Here is a 20477-nt window from a genome sequence, read left to right on the forward strand (position 1 = left end):
CATGTCACGTAATGAATTGATTGTCACGTAATGAATTGACATGTCACGTTATGAATTGACATGTTAAGTAATGAATTGACATGTCACATTGTGAATTGACCTGTCACGAAATGAATTGACATATGGCAGATGCCGAGTATGACGAAAGTTGACAGTTAGATCATATTTTTGGAATCACACATAACCTTTTTTTTTGTCATGAGTAGATACCATGCATATAGTCTCCCATGCACTAATTTGATTAATTTAATAAACATAAAAACATTTTACGCAATATCATCTTGTTTCCTCGTCAAAATAAGTCTTTCCAATCAATGAGAATAACAATTTGGTAGAAATCGTCACATCTTCGCATGCACTTTCTTGATTAAATTCGTAAAAATTGCCTTACCTCGTCAAAAGAACACATTCACGAGGAGGATTAGGTTCTCTTTAAGCCTGTGCAGATTGTTTGACTGTGAATGATCATGTTAAGCCGTCAGAATCATTTTAAGTTTCGTTATGTTTTTTGTTTTGGACACTAGCTCCAGGAGTCTAAAAAATATCCAGAATTAACTTGCTTCACTAAAGATTATAGCCGTAATCTCAGCCAAGCTTTCATGTAACTACTGCAAGTTTTAAGGTTGCTAAATAAGGCACACTAAACATGATGGCTTTCAAGCTTATACCAAGGAACACATAAAAATAAACTTACCTTAGCAAAGATGAATTGTACAGTCACTTGTTTTAAAAGCAACAAAATACGGTTTTATAGGCATGACAACGAACGAAACCTTATTCACCAATTGACAAGCAGTTGCACAATGGCAGCACCTAGAACAGTTCGTTTGGAAATACTGAGTTTGATGTCATTCTGAATGAAGTCATGCGTAAAGCAAACCCATAAAATAAAAACGTGAGTTTCAAAAGGCCGCAGATAGATATACATCTGTAATTCTTGTTGAATAGAAATACAATTTATGAAGGTCTACAAATGAATTGTCTAAGCTACGCTTGTATTTTTGTATTTGTTAATATGGAGAGTACAAAAAAGGTTTTAATAGTCCAGTCAATCTATGACAAAAAATGGCTCAACCTTAAACAAATTGCAACAGAATGTTTTTTAGCAGTTTTAGACTGATAAGTGTCTTATAAACATCATATCCAAAATCGACATTGATCCTGGTTGTCTAACCCAACCAAAATGGCGTCTTAATACAAAATGGCGGCGGGTTTATTTTTTCAATAAATATTCTAATATATTGCCATTAAAGACATTAATTACAATAAAAGCATAATCAAATCATACGGCGGTACCTTTAAATAGTGAACAATGGTTGTAAATTAAATAGTAAAGAATCCGACAGTGAGGGTGCTTTCCTCATCGCCATGTGATCATAAGTTAAGAGAGGACTATGTACGTGCAGGTTTATGTTTTCTAACTTCTTCCTTATTTAATTAATTTATGATTTTAGGTGAACAATGTTTACATAACTTTAGCGTGGGCATAAGAGTATTGAGAAAAACGTACTTGCCTGGCAAATAATATGAAAACATGTGACTCTCCTTTGACATCACATTGTATGGGCATCTCTTGATTTACAAAACAAGGGATTTTATCACTAAAACTGAAATTTAACTTCTTTACACATTGCCATTTTTTGTAAATAAGCAGCGAGTACTATGCATTTGCAATCGAGCTAAGCTTGCAGTGCCCACATCGCTTTCTGTACCAGTTAGTACTTTCTAACCGAGCGGCGATTCGTTTTGTGACTTGCTTTTTTTTTGGGGGGGGGGTGGGGTAACTATAGAACGGTTGTAGAGAGTAACATTTATTTTTGTGGGTCACGGGGTGACAAAATTGTAACAATTTATACATTTTTTCAGTGTGCTCCCTCTCACTTTAGTCGGGCATGCCCCCTACTCCCCTCTTTATTAAAAACGAATTATCATATATTGAGGGATATTGATTTGATTGAGGAAACGAACAAATTGGCGTGCTGAATCTTTTAGATAACTTTCGTGATTTTTCCTCAAACGGCTCATATGGAGTAGCTTTACACACCAAATATTTTACTAAATCACTGATGAAGTAAATGATACCTTTACTCATCGCCATGTGATCATAAGTTAAGAGAGGACTATGTACGTGCAGGTTTGTGTTTTCTAACTTGTTGTGCTCGATTCATACCTTTGATTATGAAGATGAATAAAGTAAATAGCTGCAGCACAGAAATTCGGTGAGTTGCAGAGATACATTCGGAGTTCTATAGATTTCTGTTCGTACACTATTCCGTCTATATTTTTGACGGGCTCGCATCCGTTCTTGTTCCGAGGCCGAAATTGCCCCACACCGTTTGTCCTTCGTCTTGCAACACAGATATCAAAAGATAAGATAAAACGAGAAACCATTACAACAGAAGAAGCATATGTAAGTTACAAGGTGAAACTGGTCACCAACAGAGTACGATCACAAGACTAGTTCCACAACAACTCCTTTGAACTTCAGAATACGAAGAACAGAATACCAGTTTATTCAAAGTATCTATTAGGAACCGAGATCCGAAGTGGTGATGCATTTGTATTCCTAATGCAATTTGTAGAGGAGCCATCAAAACCATGGGTCGTGCAGCCTGGATGAGGGCGTGTCGGATTGAAGATACTTTCACATCATTCTCTTTTCCAACCATAATAGTGTTTAAGAGTAGTTTCAAATTGTCAGGACTAAACTTTAGATTTTGCTCAGTTGACGACACACTTGATGAGGATGGATATCTCAAATGCGATGCTTCCATTTGCTTTATATCACTTTTATTTAGTTTTGCAGCAGCCTCTACTATAAACAACTTCTCGGAAAATGCGTCTTGATGCCGTGGTCTATTTGAAAATTCTTGCAAAATTAACCATACTGTGTTTGTAAATGTTACAACGTTTGGTTTGCCGTTAACCTCAGTTATCAAAATTGTATCACCAAAGTGATCTTGTAGCCTTTTCCTCATGTATACAGTGCTATAAGGGTTCGGTCAAAACTATCATTTTTAGACGAGAACGGTTAGAGTAGCTTGTACTTCGTCGTTTTCTTTCAAATATTCCGCAACTCTGATAAATGCGGCTGCTTGATTTTCATCTTCGGGACGTCCAGGGGTTCGTTTACTCTTAGAATTACCTTGAAAAGACTTTGGAAGCTGCTTGTGTGTTCTGAAATTAACGCTGCATGCCTGGTGATAGATTGCATCTGCAGCATGTAAATCGCTCACAAGTGAAAATCTGGCTTTCACCTGTTTAGCCCATTCGTCATCTTGGCCGCGGTCGTCACATGCCGACTCAATTTTCCTTTGAAATTCAAAGGTTTTGACGGGGTAGGCCTGATGACCTTTTTTACCGTTCACTTCAGCATTTTGTCCACAAAAAAGCAGTGCTCACCAAACAAAAACTGTTCAGTTTGTAAACGTAATTTACGCTTTAAACCGCATTCTACATTTGGTTTCAAATCGCTAACAATGGATCGTTTATTGCAATATCGTTTACGACATTTTTTGGAACCCTCTGTCCAACAGATATGGTAAGTTCATCACCACGTTCTTGGCTTGCCTCAATAATACCTTGAACACCCTTCTCTCGCAATGTCACGTCAGGGTCGCAGTCAGTTTCAAAAGAAATCTGACAGATGACGCACACGTCCATCTAATAAAGAAAATAATAAATACAAAAATGTACAATGAAGATATATGTGCAGGTTTACTTTACTTAGTTCACTAGGTTACTGATAGAACATGAAGGTAGGGATACAACCTAATGACACCCCACACCCCGTAAAGAGTAAATAGTGAAAATCATACTACGACACAGTCACGTTGGTTTATCTTAAGTGTCATTTTCAAAAGTATGCAATTATGTTGCAAAGTTTACGAAAATTGTATCTTAATAATCGATGAAAATGCGGTTGTTATCTTAAGAATCCGAATGAATAATTGTTTGGTTAATAGTAATGTATGAAAAAATGAAACTTAATGTGGATCAATAAAGAAAATCCATGATTTCTTCATTTTTCCAGCAATTTGTACGTAATTACTAATGGTACGTAAAGGCATCCGTAGTTACAAATTTTTCGAAATCTAGGCATTTGCTTTTGAGTGCAACCCTGACTAACCCTATTTTAATCGCTCTTTTTTTTTATTTGCAAGTTTTATATACTTAATGGTTTTACAGCTGTTTTAACGAATGCAGTAAGACTTATTGGAATATATTACGTCCTTTATCGACCGCTCATTCGCTTAAAATAACATTAGGCCTTACGTTATGCTAGCCTATACGTTCGTATTTCGTGCGAAACTAGCCAGACTGCATTTGTAAATGGTAGTTGGGGTTAGTTTTCTTTGTAACTTTGTGGTAAATTAAAATATACACCAGCAAATGTTCTATTTGCGTGGAGTTCGAATTTAGATAAGGTCCAAGTCTAAATGTAACTAGGCCTCCAATGTCAGTGATATATGTGTAATACCAGCCTAACACCAGTTTAGCGAAGCTATTCTTTCGATTATTTTCTTTCTTTTTGTGCTTTATTTAATTGATTTTAAACTACAGAAACGCAATGGCTATTACGAATTACAAAAATGTACATCTATTCCTTACCTGAACATTCCACGCAGATAACAGATAGCATAGACTCAAAAACGTTACATCCTTGCTCAAGTCAAAGGTTTTCGTGACCGAGCGTGCGCGAGTGTAAGCAGTAGGCTGTAGCCACGGCAACGGCTATATACTTGTTTACCGTAGCTGATAAGAAGCATTAGTAAAATCGACAAAACCGTCTCTTTTTCTAGCCAAAATTTCGGTATTTGGCAAATGTCGATTTATATCGATTTTTAGTATGTTACTGAGACGAATTCATTCTATCAATTTGCGTTGAAATAACTTCTGTTGCAATTTGTTTAAGGTTAAATCATAGATTGACTGGACTATAAGTATTCTTGTCATGCGATTCTATAATTAATTACACTATACTATACTGTGCTGCGATGTGAGGTGCTGTGCTGTACTGTACTATACTATATTATACTATACTATACTGTACTTTACTGTATACAGTACTGTACTGTACGGTACTGCACTGTACCGTACCATGCTGTACCACACTATACTATACTATGCTATGCTATGCTATGCTATGCTATGTCATGCCATGCCATGCCATGCCATGCCATGCCATGCCATGCCATGCCATGCCGTGCCATACAATACTATCCTATCCTATGCTATACTATGCTATACTATCCTATCCTATGCTATACTATACCATACCATCCCATACCATACCATCCCATACCATACCATACCATCCCACACCATACCACACAATACCACACCACACCACACCACACCACACCACACCACACCATACCATACCATACCATACCATACCATACCATACCATACCATACCATACCATACCATATCATACCATACCATACCATACCATACCATACCATACTATACTATACTAAACTATACTAAACTATACTATACTATATACCGTACCGCACCGCACCGCACCACACTGTTCTGTACTATACTATAGCATACTATACTATACTATATTATACTGTACTGTATGGTACTGCATCGCACCGCACCGAACCGAACTGTACTGAACTGTACTGTATGGTGTTCTGTACTGTACTGTTCTGTAGTGTACAGTACTGTGCTGTACTGTAATGAACTGTACAACACTATACTTTACTATGTACAGTAGATTACTGGAAAATGTCAATACTTTCTATAGTCTTACTTCATTATTCCAATACTTTATATTTCATATGGACATTTAATGATCGAACATGTTGTTGTTTAACTAATTGAATAGTCGAACAACCTTCCTATATATGAACGGGTCTTTGTGTATCGACGGGTCTTCGTGTAAATGGATGAAACATTCACAGGAAATTTAATACTTAGGGACCGTGGGTTGACGACCAGATTAATTTAAAGAGCCATATCACAAATAAATATAGAACTTCAATGTGGAGTATACATAAGATCAAACCAATTTGGCAGACTCTTACTCAGGTACGCGTCAAAATTGTGCTAAATAAACATAAGTAAGACAGTAGTAGGGATTGCCTTCAAATACTTCATTGACTTCCAATTGGATTGCGAATTCAGCATAAGTGTACAAATGTCTGAACCCAAAAGACACTTCACTATATGCGCGATCTCTTTTTGGAATTGCAAAGAAGTAACCGGGATAGGCCCCGATACTCATGGCTCGTACAGTCACTACTGTTTATGTCCTGTAACACACGTTACGAACACAAAATAGTAATTCCTTATGCACGGTTGTCGGACATGAATAGTAGTTGCGAGTTCTTTCATACGCGAGTCTAAAATGAATTCGTATCTAGTCGTTTCATGCTATAGAGGCCTATGGATGTACCCGAACATGGCCTTTCTTCGTACTCGGCACGACGAATTGGCGTAATTTAAAGAGACGTGTGAACTGGAATCAAGCGGTATCGTACCACCTTTACTTCAAACATATAGCCAGTACATTAACTACTGGTACCACCTGTAACACAGGTTACTATTCTGTTCATGTCCCACAACCGTGCATCAGTAATTACTACTTTATGTTCGTAACACGGTAACATGTGTTACAGGTGGTACCAGTAGTTACTGTACTAGCTATGAGTATCGGCTGGGACACTAAATCAAATAATATCCATAAATGACTCTTATAATTCCTTTAACAAGACGTAAGAAATTTTCTGCAGCTAGGTCTTTTGGTGTTAATGTCCCAAAATGGTGGAACGATTTACCTAGTGCTATTTAATAAACTGAATCTGTGGGTTCTTTTTAGACGGAAACTTAAATCACACCTGTTTAAACGGTCTTATATATAACTTCCTTTTATTTATTGTCTGATAGGGCAGTTTCATGCGAATTCTTTACTTTTTGCTGTTGTACAGCGCATTGGACGATCTTTTGATCGTGATTGCTCACTGTAAAGTTACGGATTTGAACTTTGGATTGCCTTGTCGGTTTTTTGTGTTACATTTTATGTCTTGTTTTGCTTTAACTGAATCGTTAAAGAAGAATAACCGCACACCACGGGACTTCTACCAAAAGGTTTTTACTATTCACATAACCAATGTGAACGCCCTTTTCATAACAAAACACAACACAGTTCTTGGCAAGGAAGATACCATAGCTGCAATTTCAGCATTTTTAACATTGTTCATTCAGACCACGGCTTCAATTGTTTATAGGCCATATATACCAGTTATGGATATGCATTTTCAAGTATGTATCTATTCTAGATCCTGTATCTATTCCTTCACTGGTTATATATAGTCCTCTTCGATATTTGTATATAAACGAATAAGAAAAACAACGTATTCTAAGTGTTTGACGTTGTTGAGGATAACAAGGCGTTATACATACACTAAGTCTTTGTGCTATATAGGCTCTCCTGAGTTTTTTTTAAAAATATTTTTATAACTCTACTTGTTTGCCTTGCATTGGAGGTAAACAATTTGAAATATAAGGTGTAATGCACCCCTGAACTTTGCTTAAATAGACTCACACCCAGTTTCATATACGCCCAGGTTATTTCACAGGTGAGTGATAAGGGATTTCATATATAAACGTGGAATAATTAATTGCTGAAAGTTGTGATATTCACCAACCAAAACGAATGCCTCGCTTTCTCTTGGGCGTACATTGTAAAAATATTTGAGTTGAGATACAAAGGAGACAGAATTAGGTCAAGTGCAGGGAAATTTACTTTGACATGACTTAAAAGTTAAAATTATATTTGTACTGGTGTTATTATTTTTTCTTTTATAGTTTATTTGACCCATATAGACCCAACTCATAGCAGTTGCCAACCAATACGACATAGCATATAGCAACAAAGACAGCCTCAGAAAAATTGAATTCGAATTATCTGAAACTGTATTAAAGATATCTGAAGTTCAAATATCTCGAATTCAATTTCAGATATTTCGAATTCAATTTCAGATATCTCAAGTAGATTTTCAGATATCTGAATGTGAGATATATGAAGCATAACAAATATTTCTAACAGTCACTTTCTGGATGTTGTATAAGCTATCAAGTGTTGATGTGTGGTCATTGTCCCACACGAGGATGTTGTATTTTAGATGAGATGCATTATAAATTGTCAATAAAGTGACTTTAGGTAAGAATAGTTTCCCCATTCCCCACTCCACCGACTGGTGATGTGTACTTTATTTTCACAAAAGGTACATCCAGTGTGTGCATGCATTCCATCTTCTCCGAATGTTGTTGGTACACTATCAGTTTGAATTACTTAGTATCGCTATCGACTTCATCTTCTGGTTTAAGTTTCAAAACGACATATGCTGGCTGTGGTAGGCATGATGGTATAGTATTCAGAGTGTTGGAGTCTTCAAAAGAATGTGCACAAACACGTGTATGCGAGGAACCGGTACAGTCTGTCAAGTTAGCATGTCGTATATAGGCCTATATGCACGGTGTTAGTATAAGCTGCATGGTAGCCTAGTCTTTGATATTGTACAGCCGTTACGATATAGCATTGTCCGAGTTAATATCGTTTTCGAATTCTTTAATTGTTTTCAGTTATACATGTTGAATAATGAACCATGACATACAATCAGCGTATAATATAAATATATATATATATATATATATATATAGGCAATATATATATATATATATATACATGATCAAACTCATTGGATTATGTTATATATATATATATATATATATATATATATATATATATATAAATATATATGTATTCGCATCGAACATTTGGGTGGCATTTTGTACATGACGTCGGTTTAGCAAAGCTGCCCAACGACTCACCTGAGGTTCATATTTACCATGATAGTAGAACTTGGTGGACAGACAGGAGAAATGCTGACAATAGTAACACGTTTCAGACGTTTTCACCTAGTTACAATCTTAATTTGAAAAAGAAGTCGAACAAACGACCAACACCTAAAACTCTGTGTTCCGATGAATATTATAAATTGTGTAAAGTATACATGACCTGGAAAAGCATTGACTAAAAGTTTTTCAATGGTTGAGTTAGTTACTTGCACGTTTTTCGTAAATGGCTTTTATCTCTCCAATACTAAAAACATCTATGCCCTCCGGGAATACCGCGATATAATCACGCAAACAAATCAGTAGTAGTGGAACATTGATATATATATATATATATATATATATATATATATATATATATATATATATATATATATATATATATATATATATTTATAGCTCATCTCAAGTGTCGCCACGGTATGCCGGTAACAAACCGCCCAACCGCGCCTGTAAGAAATAACGGTTAACATTTAAGTTCAGTTGTCTGATGATCGCCGTGCAGACATGAAACTCAGTTACAACATGCTGTGCTGTAAGTTACCGTGTATGTACGCTATATATACAGGGGCGTAGCGAAGGGGTTTTGGTTGGGGGGTGTGGAGAATTTGATTTGCCGACGGATCTGGAAGTGGTGACTGAAATGGGGGAGTGGTCTAAGGGGAGGGGGCGTCCCCCTCCCCTTGGGCAATTTTTTAGTTTTGAAACGTCCTTAGATGCAATCTGGTGCATATTTTAAGTCAAATTTGATTTGCCGACGGATCTGGAAGTGGTGACTGAAATGGGGGAGTGGTCTAAGGGGAGGGGGTCTACCCCTCCCCTTTGGAAATTTTTTAGTTTTGAAACGTCCTTAGATGCAATCTGGTGCATATTTTAAGTCAAATTTGATTTGCCGACGGATCTGGAAGTGGTGACTGAAATGGGGGAGTGGTCTAAGGGGAGGGGGTCTACCCCTCCCCTTTGGAAATTTTTTAGTTTTGAAACGTCCTTAGATGCAATCTGGTGCATATTTTAAGTCAAATTTGATTTGCCGACGGATCTGGAAGTGGTGACTGAAATGGGGGAGTGGTCTAAGGGGAGGGGGTATACCCCTCCCCTTTTGAAAATTTATAGTTTTGAATCGTCCTTAGATGCAATCTGGTGCATATTTTAAGTCAAATTTGGCACAGAAGAAGCTCCCGTTCTCCTTTTCTCTATTCAGCTTTCCTTCTTTCTTCCCCTTCCGCTCTCTTCACCTTTTCTCCTTTTGCCGACAGACCCAAAATTTGCCGACAGCGACCAAATTATTGGGGGGGGGGGTGACACCCCCCCACACCCCCCGCTCGCTACGCCCCTGTATATATACATATTACACAGGTTTCAGTTGTTCATTTCATGCTGCAAAATTGTTCAATACATAGAAGTAGAGCAAGTACATATTATTATAGTATATCTTTACGGTAACCTACATCAGGTTCTTTGTCGAGTTTTTAGCTCTCTTTTTTTATAACGAATACTACATTTATTGTTAGTGAAGGGTGCAAGGCAAAGAGATACGCCGAGTGCTAACAAAAGATGAATTAACAGGTGAACTGTCACACATGAGTTGGCCCGTTCAAAATGTTAGGTCGAAGGGGTGAGAGAGAAACCTTTGAAGCCGTCATGATCGGGAACGAGTTTGGCAGCGACCTTTACCAAATTGTCCATTTCCGTTTAGATTGTAATCTACCTTTAGCACTATTTTTGACACGGATTATGCGTCTACTAACAATAGTTGTGGATGAATACAAACAATCACGTATTTATTCGTCCAGGTTGAGTGCTGAATTGCTTTGTACTTGTGTAACAAAGAGATCTAAATTAATTGTCATGTCAAAAGTTGTTCTGGTATAGTAGCCTTGGGTTTGTATTGTAAGACCTGAGGGTATTCTCGGGGTGAACTGCCGTTTTTGTTTGGCTCAAAAAAAGGGATTTTGGAATCAGACTTTGATGACGTGAATTGTATGGTTGTGTGAAACTTGTTTATAAACTCGTTATACAAGCTTCTATAGGGTAGAAGTCCCGTGTATACTCCCAGTTAAAATATGTCATAAATATATCTAGAGTTGAAAAAAAAAATGTTTCTAGTTTTGTCCAGAATTCTTTTTCAAAGTAAGGCACGAATAATGTTAGCATATGCTGTTACCATTTGGACCCATTTATAGGGCGTTCTGGTTGCATCTCTTTCAAACAGGGATCCCACTGGCAATGCTCGGTAAAGTGATATCGGCTTGTGTTTGTTAGGGAGTGTGTAGGCCAACGGCATGGTGTGGGATCGTTTGGTATCTATTCATCAATATTGATGCGAAGATTATGCGGAATAGGAGGGAACTGTGTTTCTGAGTTTGTGGTGGTAGATAGGGTCTGTGGCCCAAAGGAGTGTAGAAGCTAACGTCAAACAAGTTGTCATTTGGCCCCTGTGACGTAATCAGCGCGGTACTGGATGACATTGACAGCGTGTGTGTCTGCAGTTATGATGTGATGTCATATGTGAACACTGACAGCGACATGTATTTATTTTATTTTCAGTGTGCTTCTATATTACATCACACCTGTTTGATCCAAGTTCACGTTGGTAACCAAACATATCAACGTCAAACACTGCAAGCCCCCTCCCCGCTCCTCCCCAAAAATTAAGACTTGCATGCAAACTTCCCCGGGATGTTAGTATATGGTTCTCCCTCATCTTTTTCAATTAACTCATCCTTTAAATTAGGTTAGGATGATAAAAATGTTTTTATAGGAGGAACCATGGAAACTCTACTGAAAACATATGTTGTACTAGTAATTAGGGCAAACGTAAAAGGAATGAGGATAAATGCGATTTCCCTTCCGAATTCTACTACAGAGGACGCGCTTTCACATGGAAATTCCGAGTAAAACTATCGATTCGCACAACTTCCCATTCCCTTCGCTCACCAACCTTTAACCACGTTCATGAGTATAGTATCTATTCCTGTTACGTAATTACTCGTGATACGTTACGTGACGCAATGCCGTCATAACCAAATGGTGGCCTGGTTACAGTCTCCGTGTTAGAAGACTGGAGTTGAAAGTGCATTAAATTGGCGTGCTCCGGCCCTATGGCAAGCCGTTTTAACAATTGCCCCTAATTTTACTTAAGTGAAATGCATTCTACTTAAGTGAAAATTCAATTCCAGTAGATGAAATTGAATGTCACTTAAGTAGAATACAAGTAGAATACAAATGTAGTTTAATTAAGTGGTATACAATTTCACTATAATAAAATTGTGTTCCACTTCATTAGAATATATTTTCACTTAAGTGGAATTCCATTTCACTTTAGTGAAATAGTTTATGTTTTAGTCAAATACAATTCTCATTAAGTAGACCTCAATGCTACTTAAGTGAAATTAAGTGAATAGAACATTTGTATTCTACTTAAGTGGAATTCTATTTCATTCAAGTGGAATACATTTTAGTTTAGTCGAATTCTATTTCTCGTTAAGTTGAATTGAATTCACTTAAGTGAAATAGTATTATGTTTTAGTCAAATACAATTCTCATTAAGTAGACCTCATTGCTACTTAAGTGAAATTCCACTCCACTTAAGTAAATAGAACAATTGTATTCTACTTCAGTGGAATTCTATTTCATTCAAGTGGAAAACATTTTACTTAAGTTGAGTTATATTACTCTAAAGTAGAATTGGGAGGTAATTGTTGAAACGGTCTGCTATACGGGCCATATTTGCAATCATGACCACCGCTCCATTTGTCGTTCCCTTGTCGGAGCAGTACAAACACCAATTATAACTGAACAAGGTTTCAAGGTATTGAAGACTCGCCCCAAACCGCGTGCCGCCCTCTGAACAGAAGTTAACTTTCCGTTGCTTGCAAGTGAAGTTTTCTTCTTGTCGCTACAAAATGCAGACAGTAATGAAACGTGATACATTGTTATCTTTTATCTGGACCTGAGATCAGGGAGTTCCATAACAACTCCCTGCTGAGATGTCCATCGCTGCTATGTACACTGTGTTGTGGGTATTGACCGTAGCTGCATGTATTGACTGTACACTAGTGTATGATTACCGACGGTAGCAAGCTGTGTGTGTATTTTCTGTGATCGATGGTCGTGTCTAACACTTCTGTTATACCTCATTCGAAACTAGGTCAGATTACCGGCATCAGACGTTTCTTTGTGCGCGAGTCTTCAGTCCCTTTAAGTCGATGATGTATGTGACGTCATTATAATTATAAGCATATTGACGGAAAGAAAATACTTGTCTATATGTGAGCCTTTGGTTTACAACGGGGAGACGAAAAATCAGAGAGAAGAAATTGCTATCCTTCGGCAACGAAACCAAAATACACATAGACTAGTACTTACTTTCCGTCAATATGTTTATCATCATTATGACGTCATAATGATGTATTTTTGGTAATGCATAGAGACAGGTGGGCACCGGGAAACTAAAGTACATAGAACGAGTAGTCGATGTAATATGCTGTCACAATGCTGTCACATTACAATGCTAATGCTCATCATCCGAGACCTTTGTTTGTTGACATTTATGGTTGATATTAGCGCATGTTAGATTGTTTGCCAAACCGTTCAATGTTAAATACGGAAGGAACCATGGAAAGCGCACAAAGAACGGCTAAACTGTTTTTGGGGAAAGCAAACTATATATATTTGGCAATGAACAGGTGTGTCTTTCAACACCCATTACGGCTTGTCGAATTATGTTGTGTTTTACTAAGTGCATGTTGATATATACTTGTGCACGAGATACCATTATGTGCTAGAGTATCTGTAATTCATATGTAAATTGTTATAATATTCAATTTTATGTTTTTTCAGGGCATTTTCTGTTATAATAGGATAAATAGTATACAGTGAGCGTCCATCAAGGGGGAGTTTACTTCTGCTGGACCAAATCGTGTGATATTCTCAAGTTTGAAACAAGGTAATACAAGACCCCGTTTTACGAATCGTTTTGAAACCTCCTTGGCACGTTGATGGTTTGAGAGACTTCAGTGTAAAAACATATGCTACACAGGTCAGTGTCATAGTTTGACTTTTTACATGATGTTTGATATTATCTAGTATAAGAGCAGTGGTGGAGCTAGGAGTATTAGTCAAGGGGGGGGGGGGGGGCGAGAATGGTCTGTAGGGGCGCTTTCGACAGTATCCAAGCGGAGCGCCACCACAGGTTGATGCGGAGCGTACAGATTTTTTTTGAGTAAAGATACTCCCTAGATCGCCGGAAATGACCCTTTCCTGGCCTTGCTAATTTGCAGATAAACGAAGAATAAATAGGTGTCATCGCCAACAAAATGTGACAAATGGCAATAGGTAGATGAAAGCGCTATAAAAAAGTCAATAATCGCGAATAAGTAAAAAGTGGTAAAAGCTGAAAAGGGCGCCAGCAGTCCATTTGAGTCCGTCAGGGGGGGGGGGCGGGGCATCCGCCCCCTGACTGTATGGACGCTCCGCCACTGTATAAGAGGATATCATTATATAGTTTCAACATTATATGAAATTTGGTTATTGATCAATGAATTAAGTACGAAACAGTCATGTGATGCTGTTCTGCGTGTGTCTGAGTGTGTGTTGCAATAAGGGGAGATGAATAGACACAATTCAATGTTAAATTGTACCCAATTTCAATATGAAGGTTTTTACTATATTATGTGAGCCTGACGTGTCGATAATATTGTAGGTTCTTCTTCAGAGGCAAAAACAAATCAAGAACACAGTCAGCCTCCAAAAAAGATCCTGCTAGGATCGAAAAGCCCTCAAACTTTAACATATTTACCTACACAGGTTTTATGACAGTACTATAAGCAGTTTGGTAAAATGGTTTTCCCCTTCAATCTCTTTTATAATATAAGCCTAAAATCTTCATTTTTTTTATAAAGACAAACAGTGAAATATGGACAGTTAGAAATACTGCAACCTGACCACAAACCTGAGATATGGATAGACCGAAGAAAGTTGTGCGAGAGAATGGAAGAGGAGGGTAGGGGAGGGTGTTAGGTAAGGTTATGAACGCTCAGCTGTCTACAATATTTGTGATTCCCATTTGACTTACAGAAATTAATAAAATTATTGAGAACCTTATTTCGAAATTAAATTACATGTTGTGTTGTGATGTCACCCAGCGTTAAGGCTGTGGCTGAGATATCACTTCGATGTAGGCCAATAACTTACTTGTTCATTAATAGTATTCAATGATTTTCTTTTGTATTTGAAGTCATATATGTCATGTTAGCTTTTCATATTAGAAAAGTGTCTTTGCGACGGAGATTTCAGACACAAATGGAATCTGGTCATATTCTGCCCATATATAAGTTTCGTGACGTCAGTCACATCTGCTGTCTGAGCGACTTTCATGACTTTAAGAAAATTTTGAAAATGTTAGTATGCTGACTATTAAATGAGACGAAACGACTTAAACTTTAGGCCTTTAAAATTGGCAATAAATATATTTTTTTTTTCAGAAAGTAATACACAGTTATAGGCGGATTCTCATAATGTTTGCACTGACAGATGTGAATACCAATAAAACATTTGTGATGTGGTGACGAATGAAACTGCAGATATACCTCCTTATACACCTTAATTATATCATCTGCCGTCTGCTTCGAGTTGTTACTTATTCCAAACATCCGCTCACATCATCTTTGGTGAACATCTATCCTTTTCTCGTCTTTTGTCGTATAGTTATATCCAATGTTACATTCGCACTTTATCGTCGTCCTTCATTGACGACATCCAACACGTCATCCGTTGCGGTCGTTCATGGCGTACTTGAAGCGATGCCATTAGTAATATCCATCGCCTTCCTACTCCTCCTAGAGTTTTTGTCAAAATCTGTTGAAATGTTATGGATATAACGTTTGAATTGTGGTCAACCATAGTTGTCGAGGAAAAACATGGTTTGTCTTCTTGTGAGAGTCTAAAACAGGGCCTTTTGTAGCGTTTTCAGTTCTGACTCAATATGGCGACAGATATGCATATGCAATGGTCATTCATTTTTTTTCCTGTTAAATATTCATGACCAGTATATGCGTTTTGTTGTGGGTAGCAAAATATCTTCTTTCTTAATTTTCTTGCCATTTTGGGACATAACCCAGTCCACCTTTGGAGACTTGATCAAGTCAAATATTAACTTGTTATTTTTCAGGCCCCCTATCTAGTTATTCTCTCTCAAAGGACTACTTGGCAGGTTTGCAATTGGAACATTTCCACATTGTGTGTATGGAATACGATATGTTGAGAAAGACCTTTATTGTTGGAGCCGATTCCGATCTCTGCTCTTGAACGTTTGTCTGTGGTACGTCGATTGTAAACAAGGTGCCGGTCGTTCTCATGTTGCAAGGGTGCAACTTTCGTGAGCACAATTCAAACGTGGTATCCACAACATGTTAGAAGATTTAGCAGAGGAATACAGTTGTGTTACGTTTTCGTTCTATTATGGTATGAAAGAAAGCTACGAAGTGTGTAATGCTGCTGGTTCTTTGTTTTTGCAATTGGGCATATTTTGTATGTATGTTTGTATTTAAGATCCTCTTGCAAGACGAACTACAAATGTATTACGGTAATTTTTGAAAGTTCAAGGATAGGACACAGTTATTCCATCTATATCTTATATTTGTTGCACAAACATCAACTTCTCAGAACCATTGCCAATCGAAACAAATTTTTCCAATAGAAACTTAGCTGAGCCTCTGCAGCGCTGCTGGCCTTGTTTTCTTTTTGTGCTCTCACTTCGTTTATTCTCACTACACTGTACACTGACATGTCAGATACTATCATGAGTTATGTTGAAACGACATATTTTCTTTTTCACGACTTATTTAAATCTCCATCCAGATACCCTCTGGGACGCACCAACGAAGATAAACCTTAACCCCTTGTTCATTCATCACTTCTACAAGTTATATACGGGCTATTGCATACTTAAAGCAGCTTTTCGAGTGGATCAATTCTTCGATGCCGTTCGAAGCTAAAAAGAAATCACTACCAAAAATGAAGTACATAGAAGCGATTGAAAATAATATGTTTCTGTTGGACTGAGCGAAGAAATGTTGAGTATGAAATATAGACAGGCCCGTAGCAAGGCAGGGTAAAGCGGGCGCTCCTCCCCCCCCCCCCCACCTCTACGACTGACTATACTGTTTCTCTGTCTGTGACACCACCATGCGTACTACAAAAACTTCACTTGTAACAGGATTCGTGTATACCGCTGCCTCCCTCCTCAACAATGTAGGTACACTTCCACTCAGATTCCCTGACCAGTGGCCTGAATAGAAACATTTCTCATTAAATAATGTATTACTTTGTTCATTAACTGAATGATTGTCGTATGTTGCCGAGTTGCTATCTTTTGACTTGAGAATATTGGAAATTGAATATTGGTGACTTGTCTACCAAATGCGAAACACCGCTTTAAGTCATTTCAACTGAAGGTCATGAAACCTGTATGTTTGAGGTTACAGGGCACGTTATATCATGAGCAAGCCTTCCGCAGTTCGAGATTGTGATTTCTATATGGTCTTTTTTCTCTGGATAACACTGTGTTACTTTCATGAGGGATGAGGTGATTGGCGTCACCCTGCTATATTCCTTTCAGTCATTGGATGTTCTTATAAGTGTTCTTTCATCTTGTGATCGTATATTAAGTCTTATATTCACTAGGTAAGTTCATACCGACCATCTTTTCAACAGGTTATCACATTAAAATGCCAGCCATCGGATGTTAACATTCGTTCATTATTACGACAGACAGACTATATATAACTACCTTATCGAGGTTAACATTACCATGCGTTCTTCGTCGCATGTGGGATACACTTCCATTGTTTGTATTTGTAGAATACACATCCATTTTCGTATGAGAGGGATACGTATTCATTTGGGTTTATGTGGGATAAACATCTATTTATTGCAAGGTGCAGTTTTAGTAAGGTATCGTTTGTTTCATTGTATTTTCATTGTACTTATTCCATCGTTGTTGCATTGTTTCTTGTCAGTTTCGAGTCGTTAATCAATATATTGACAATGCTAGGCAATTCGCTATGTTATTGATATGATATTGCAATTATGGAACAGCATAGAAGACACTTTTAATATTAATATTATGATTATGATTATAATTCTTTCTTTATTCGACCGCTTTGCGAATTAGCTCTAGCATTAGAGAATGATAATGCCCTACACGACATTACACCGCCATGCATAGCAATATACTCGCAATGTCAGTGACGTGATAGGATTGCAAAGGTTATGGGGAGGGCAAGTTCTAAATTCCGCCGTGGGCCCGGAGGGAATGGTCGGTTTCTTCCCCGACTAAAAAAAAACACAAAACACAAAATAGAGAGAGAAAAGAAAAGAAAGAATAAAGATGGAGGTAGGTTGCGGTGTGTGAGTGGGCTAGAGAGGTGGGGGTGGGGGCATGATCAGCGTTAAGGTAACATGGATTGAGAGTGTTTATATAGGTATATGGATACCAAACGAGCGTTTTGATTTCGGCGCTCTTGCAGTCTGCCCCTCATCACTCTCCGCATTTTCTGACCAACCAACTATAGTTATAGACTAATTATCATGAAAATGTGTATATATATATATATATATATATATATATATATATATATACGGACTAAAACTGCTTTACTCTATGATCACTACTCGGGCTTATATGTTCGTCTTTAGACATGTTTAATATTCTGATCTCTTTTGGATTATTTGCATCTGTTTTTGTGTCGTTTAATTGCATCAAGTTACTCTCCCTGTGTACTACCGACTCAGTGTATTGACTATTATGATGTTCACGCTTCATTGGACTGGATCCGTTCAAACTCTAGACCAGGAAGGCTTCTTATTCAGTCTGGGACCATCACTGCTACTTTATTTTCAATGCCTATTGTGATACAGCAGGCTCCTATTGATATTGATAAGGACCGTACAACTTTTAAGAGTAATGACTATCTATCATGTCGACTATCTGCAGAGACTTGTTTATCCATACAATCAAATCAACAAAATGGATGTGGTATTCAAAGCTTGCCAAAGAAATACAAACCAAAGCGAACTAGAAGAGGCACAAGAGCCGGGAAAGTAAATAGGAAAAAATATACGAGTCCTATGGAAAAGGGAATGTATCCTACATATAGTCTTGGTTAAAAGGTTGGTGACCGATCACATACGTGATGTGTATCGGAACTGAAAAGAACATAATTTATACTCCACGTGGTTTTCAATTAAGTAACAATATGAATATTTCAGTATAGATCTAACATGTTTAATATTTCCATGTCTTTTCTTCAGTTTTTGATCGTCTTGTAAAAACAGAAGTAAAGAATAGAAGTTGACGTTACAGATGGCTACGGGAAAAGAACATGGTTATGTAGATATTGTGAAAACCACAGAGAAGAGAGAAAGATGGGACAAGAAGATACATTTTCTGTTGGTGTGCGTTGGATATGCAGTAGGACTGGGTAACATCTGGAGATTTCCTTATCTCTGTTATGAAAGCGGCGGAGGTATGCGTTATTCATATATTCGATGCAATGGAGGTATATGCGTTTTCATAGGTTCGATCATAGCTACAACTGCAAATACGCAAATATGGAATAGTCGAAAGGACTGACGGCCGGACAGCACGATTATAATTAACTTCATGTTTAAGCTTCAGTTCTATAGTTAGACAAAAAAAAAACACTTGTTATCTTTAATGTTTGATATTGTATGGCTGAATCAGGCATTTGAAAATGATATTACTAAAATAGTAGTCTGTCAACAAAAACTATAACATTCAACTGCAGCACTGTTAACAGAAACCCCTTACATTAAAGGTGAAATGTTGACGTTATATTACTGTGGCGCGCCGTTTGTACAGTATACTAGTGTTTTAAGCTAAAATAACTTCGTACAGCATGTGAATTCATCGTTCTTTAACTTTCATTGTCCGTTCTCTAATATAGCAGAATGTTCTGAAGGTAAAGGTACCGTAACACCGTGAATTAACATTTCGCTATTCGTTGTAGAATAACAGTTGAACGCACTTTTAATTGCATAATGGTAAGTGAAGAAGAACATGGATCTAATTTTGGATATAATAAATTATCACCCATTATGTAACCTTTGTATGAATGCACCATTACACTTTATTACCGTTTTGTGTAATTTACCATACATCGGGACAAACTGTCAACGTGCGTATTCATTGTAAAGGTGTTACCGAAAACTGCGTAGGCTATAATCTCTTAGGTGGTTATGGTGCCTACGTATGCACACAATGTGTCTAATTTAGCATGTAGGTTGTGAAAACTGGTGTTGATTGTGCTAAAATTAAACTTACAGTTTTGACAATAATTGTCACAAAAACACAGATAAGCAGCTTGGTAAAATGGTTTTTAACAAACTATATATATATATATCCACTTGCGGTATCCATGTGAGTCCAATGGTGGTATTTAATGGAAAACAATCAGTATAAATGTAGGAAAACAATTCATCCCGATAAAATAGGAAAACTTTGTATTAGATAAGTTGTTATTTAACTGGAAAACGATATTAATTTATGGCTTCAATGTACCAGTTTAAAAAAAACTTCC

At 37.3% G+C, this 20477-nt stretch overlaps 2 protein-coding genes across 5 annotated transcripts in view; one reads left to right on the forward strand and one right to left on the reverse strand.

The window, feature by feature from the left end:
• The window catches only part of LOC139981260 (salivary peroxidase/catechol oxidase-like), a 29880-nt gene extending 29026 nt beyond the window's left edge, over positions 1-854 (reverse strand). Inside the window, exon 1 of the mRNA XM_071993498.1 lies at positions 695-854. The gene's annotated coding sequence lies outside the window, so the exon portion shown is untranslated. The remainder of the gene's footprint in view (positions 1-694) is intronic.
• Positions 1-20477, forward strand: part of LOC139981261 (sodium- and chloride-dependent GABA transporter ine-like) — a 43434-nt gene that overhangs the window by 3686 nt on the left and 19271 nt on the right. The window contains exons 2-3 of one of the 4 annotated variants that reach the window (XM_071993501.1): positions 13717-13915; positions 19189-19403. In XM_071993501.1, the coding sequence (XP_071849602.1) occupies positions 19241-19403 (163 nt within the window). In that variant the 5' untranslated portion in view covers positions 13717-13915; positions 19189-19240. The other 3 variants (XM_071993499.1, XM_071993500.1, XM_071993502.1) reach the window with 3 other exon arrangements.

This window comes from Apostichopus japonicus, chromosome 15 (genome assembly GCF_037975245.1).
Source record: "Apostichopus japonicus isolate 1M-3 chromosome 15, ASM3797524v1, whole genome shotgun sequence".
Classification (NCBI taxonomy): Eukaryota; Metazoa; Echinodermata; class Holothuroidea; order Aspidochirotida; family Stichopodidae; genus Apostichopus; species Apostichopus japonicus.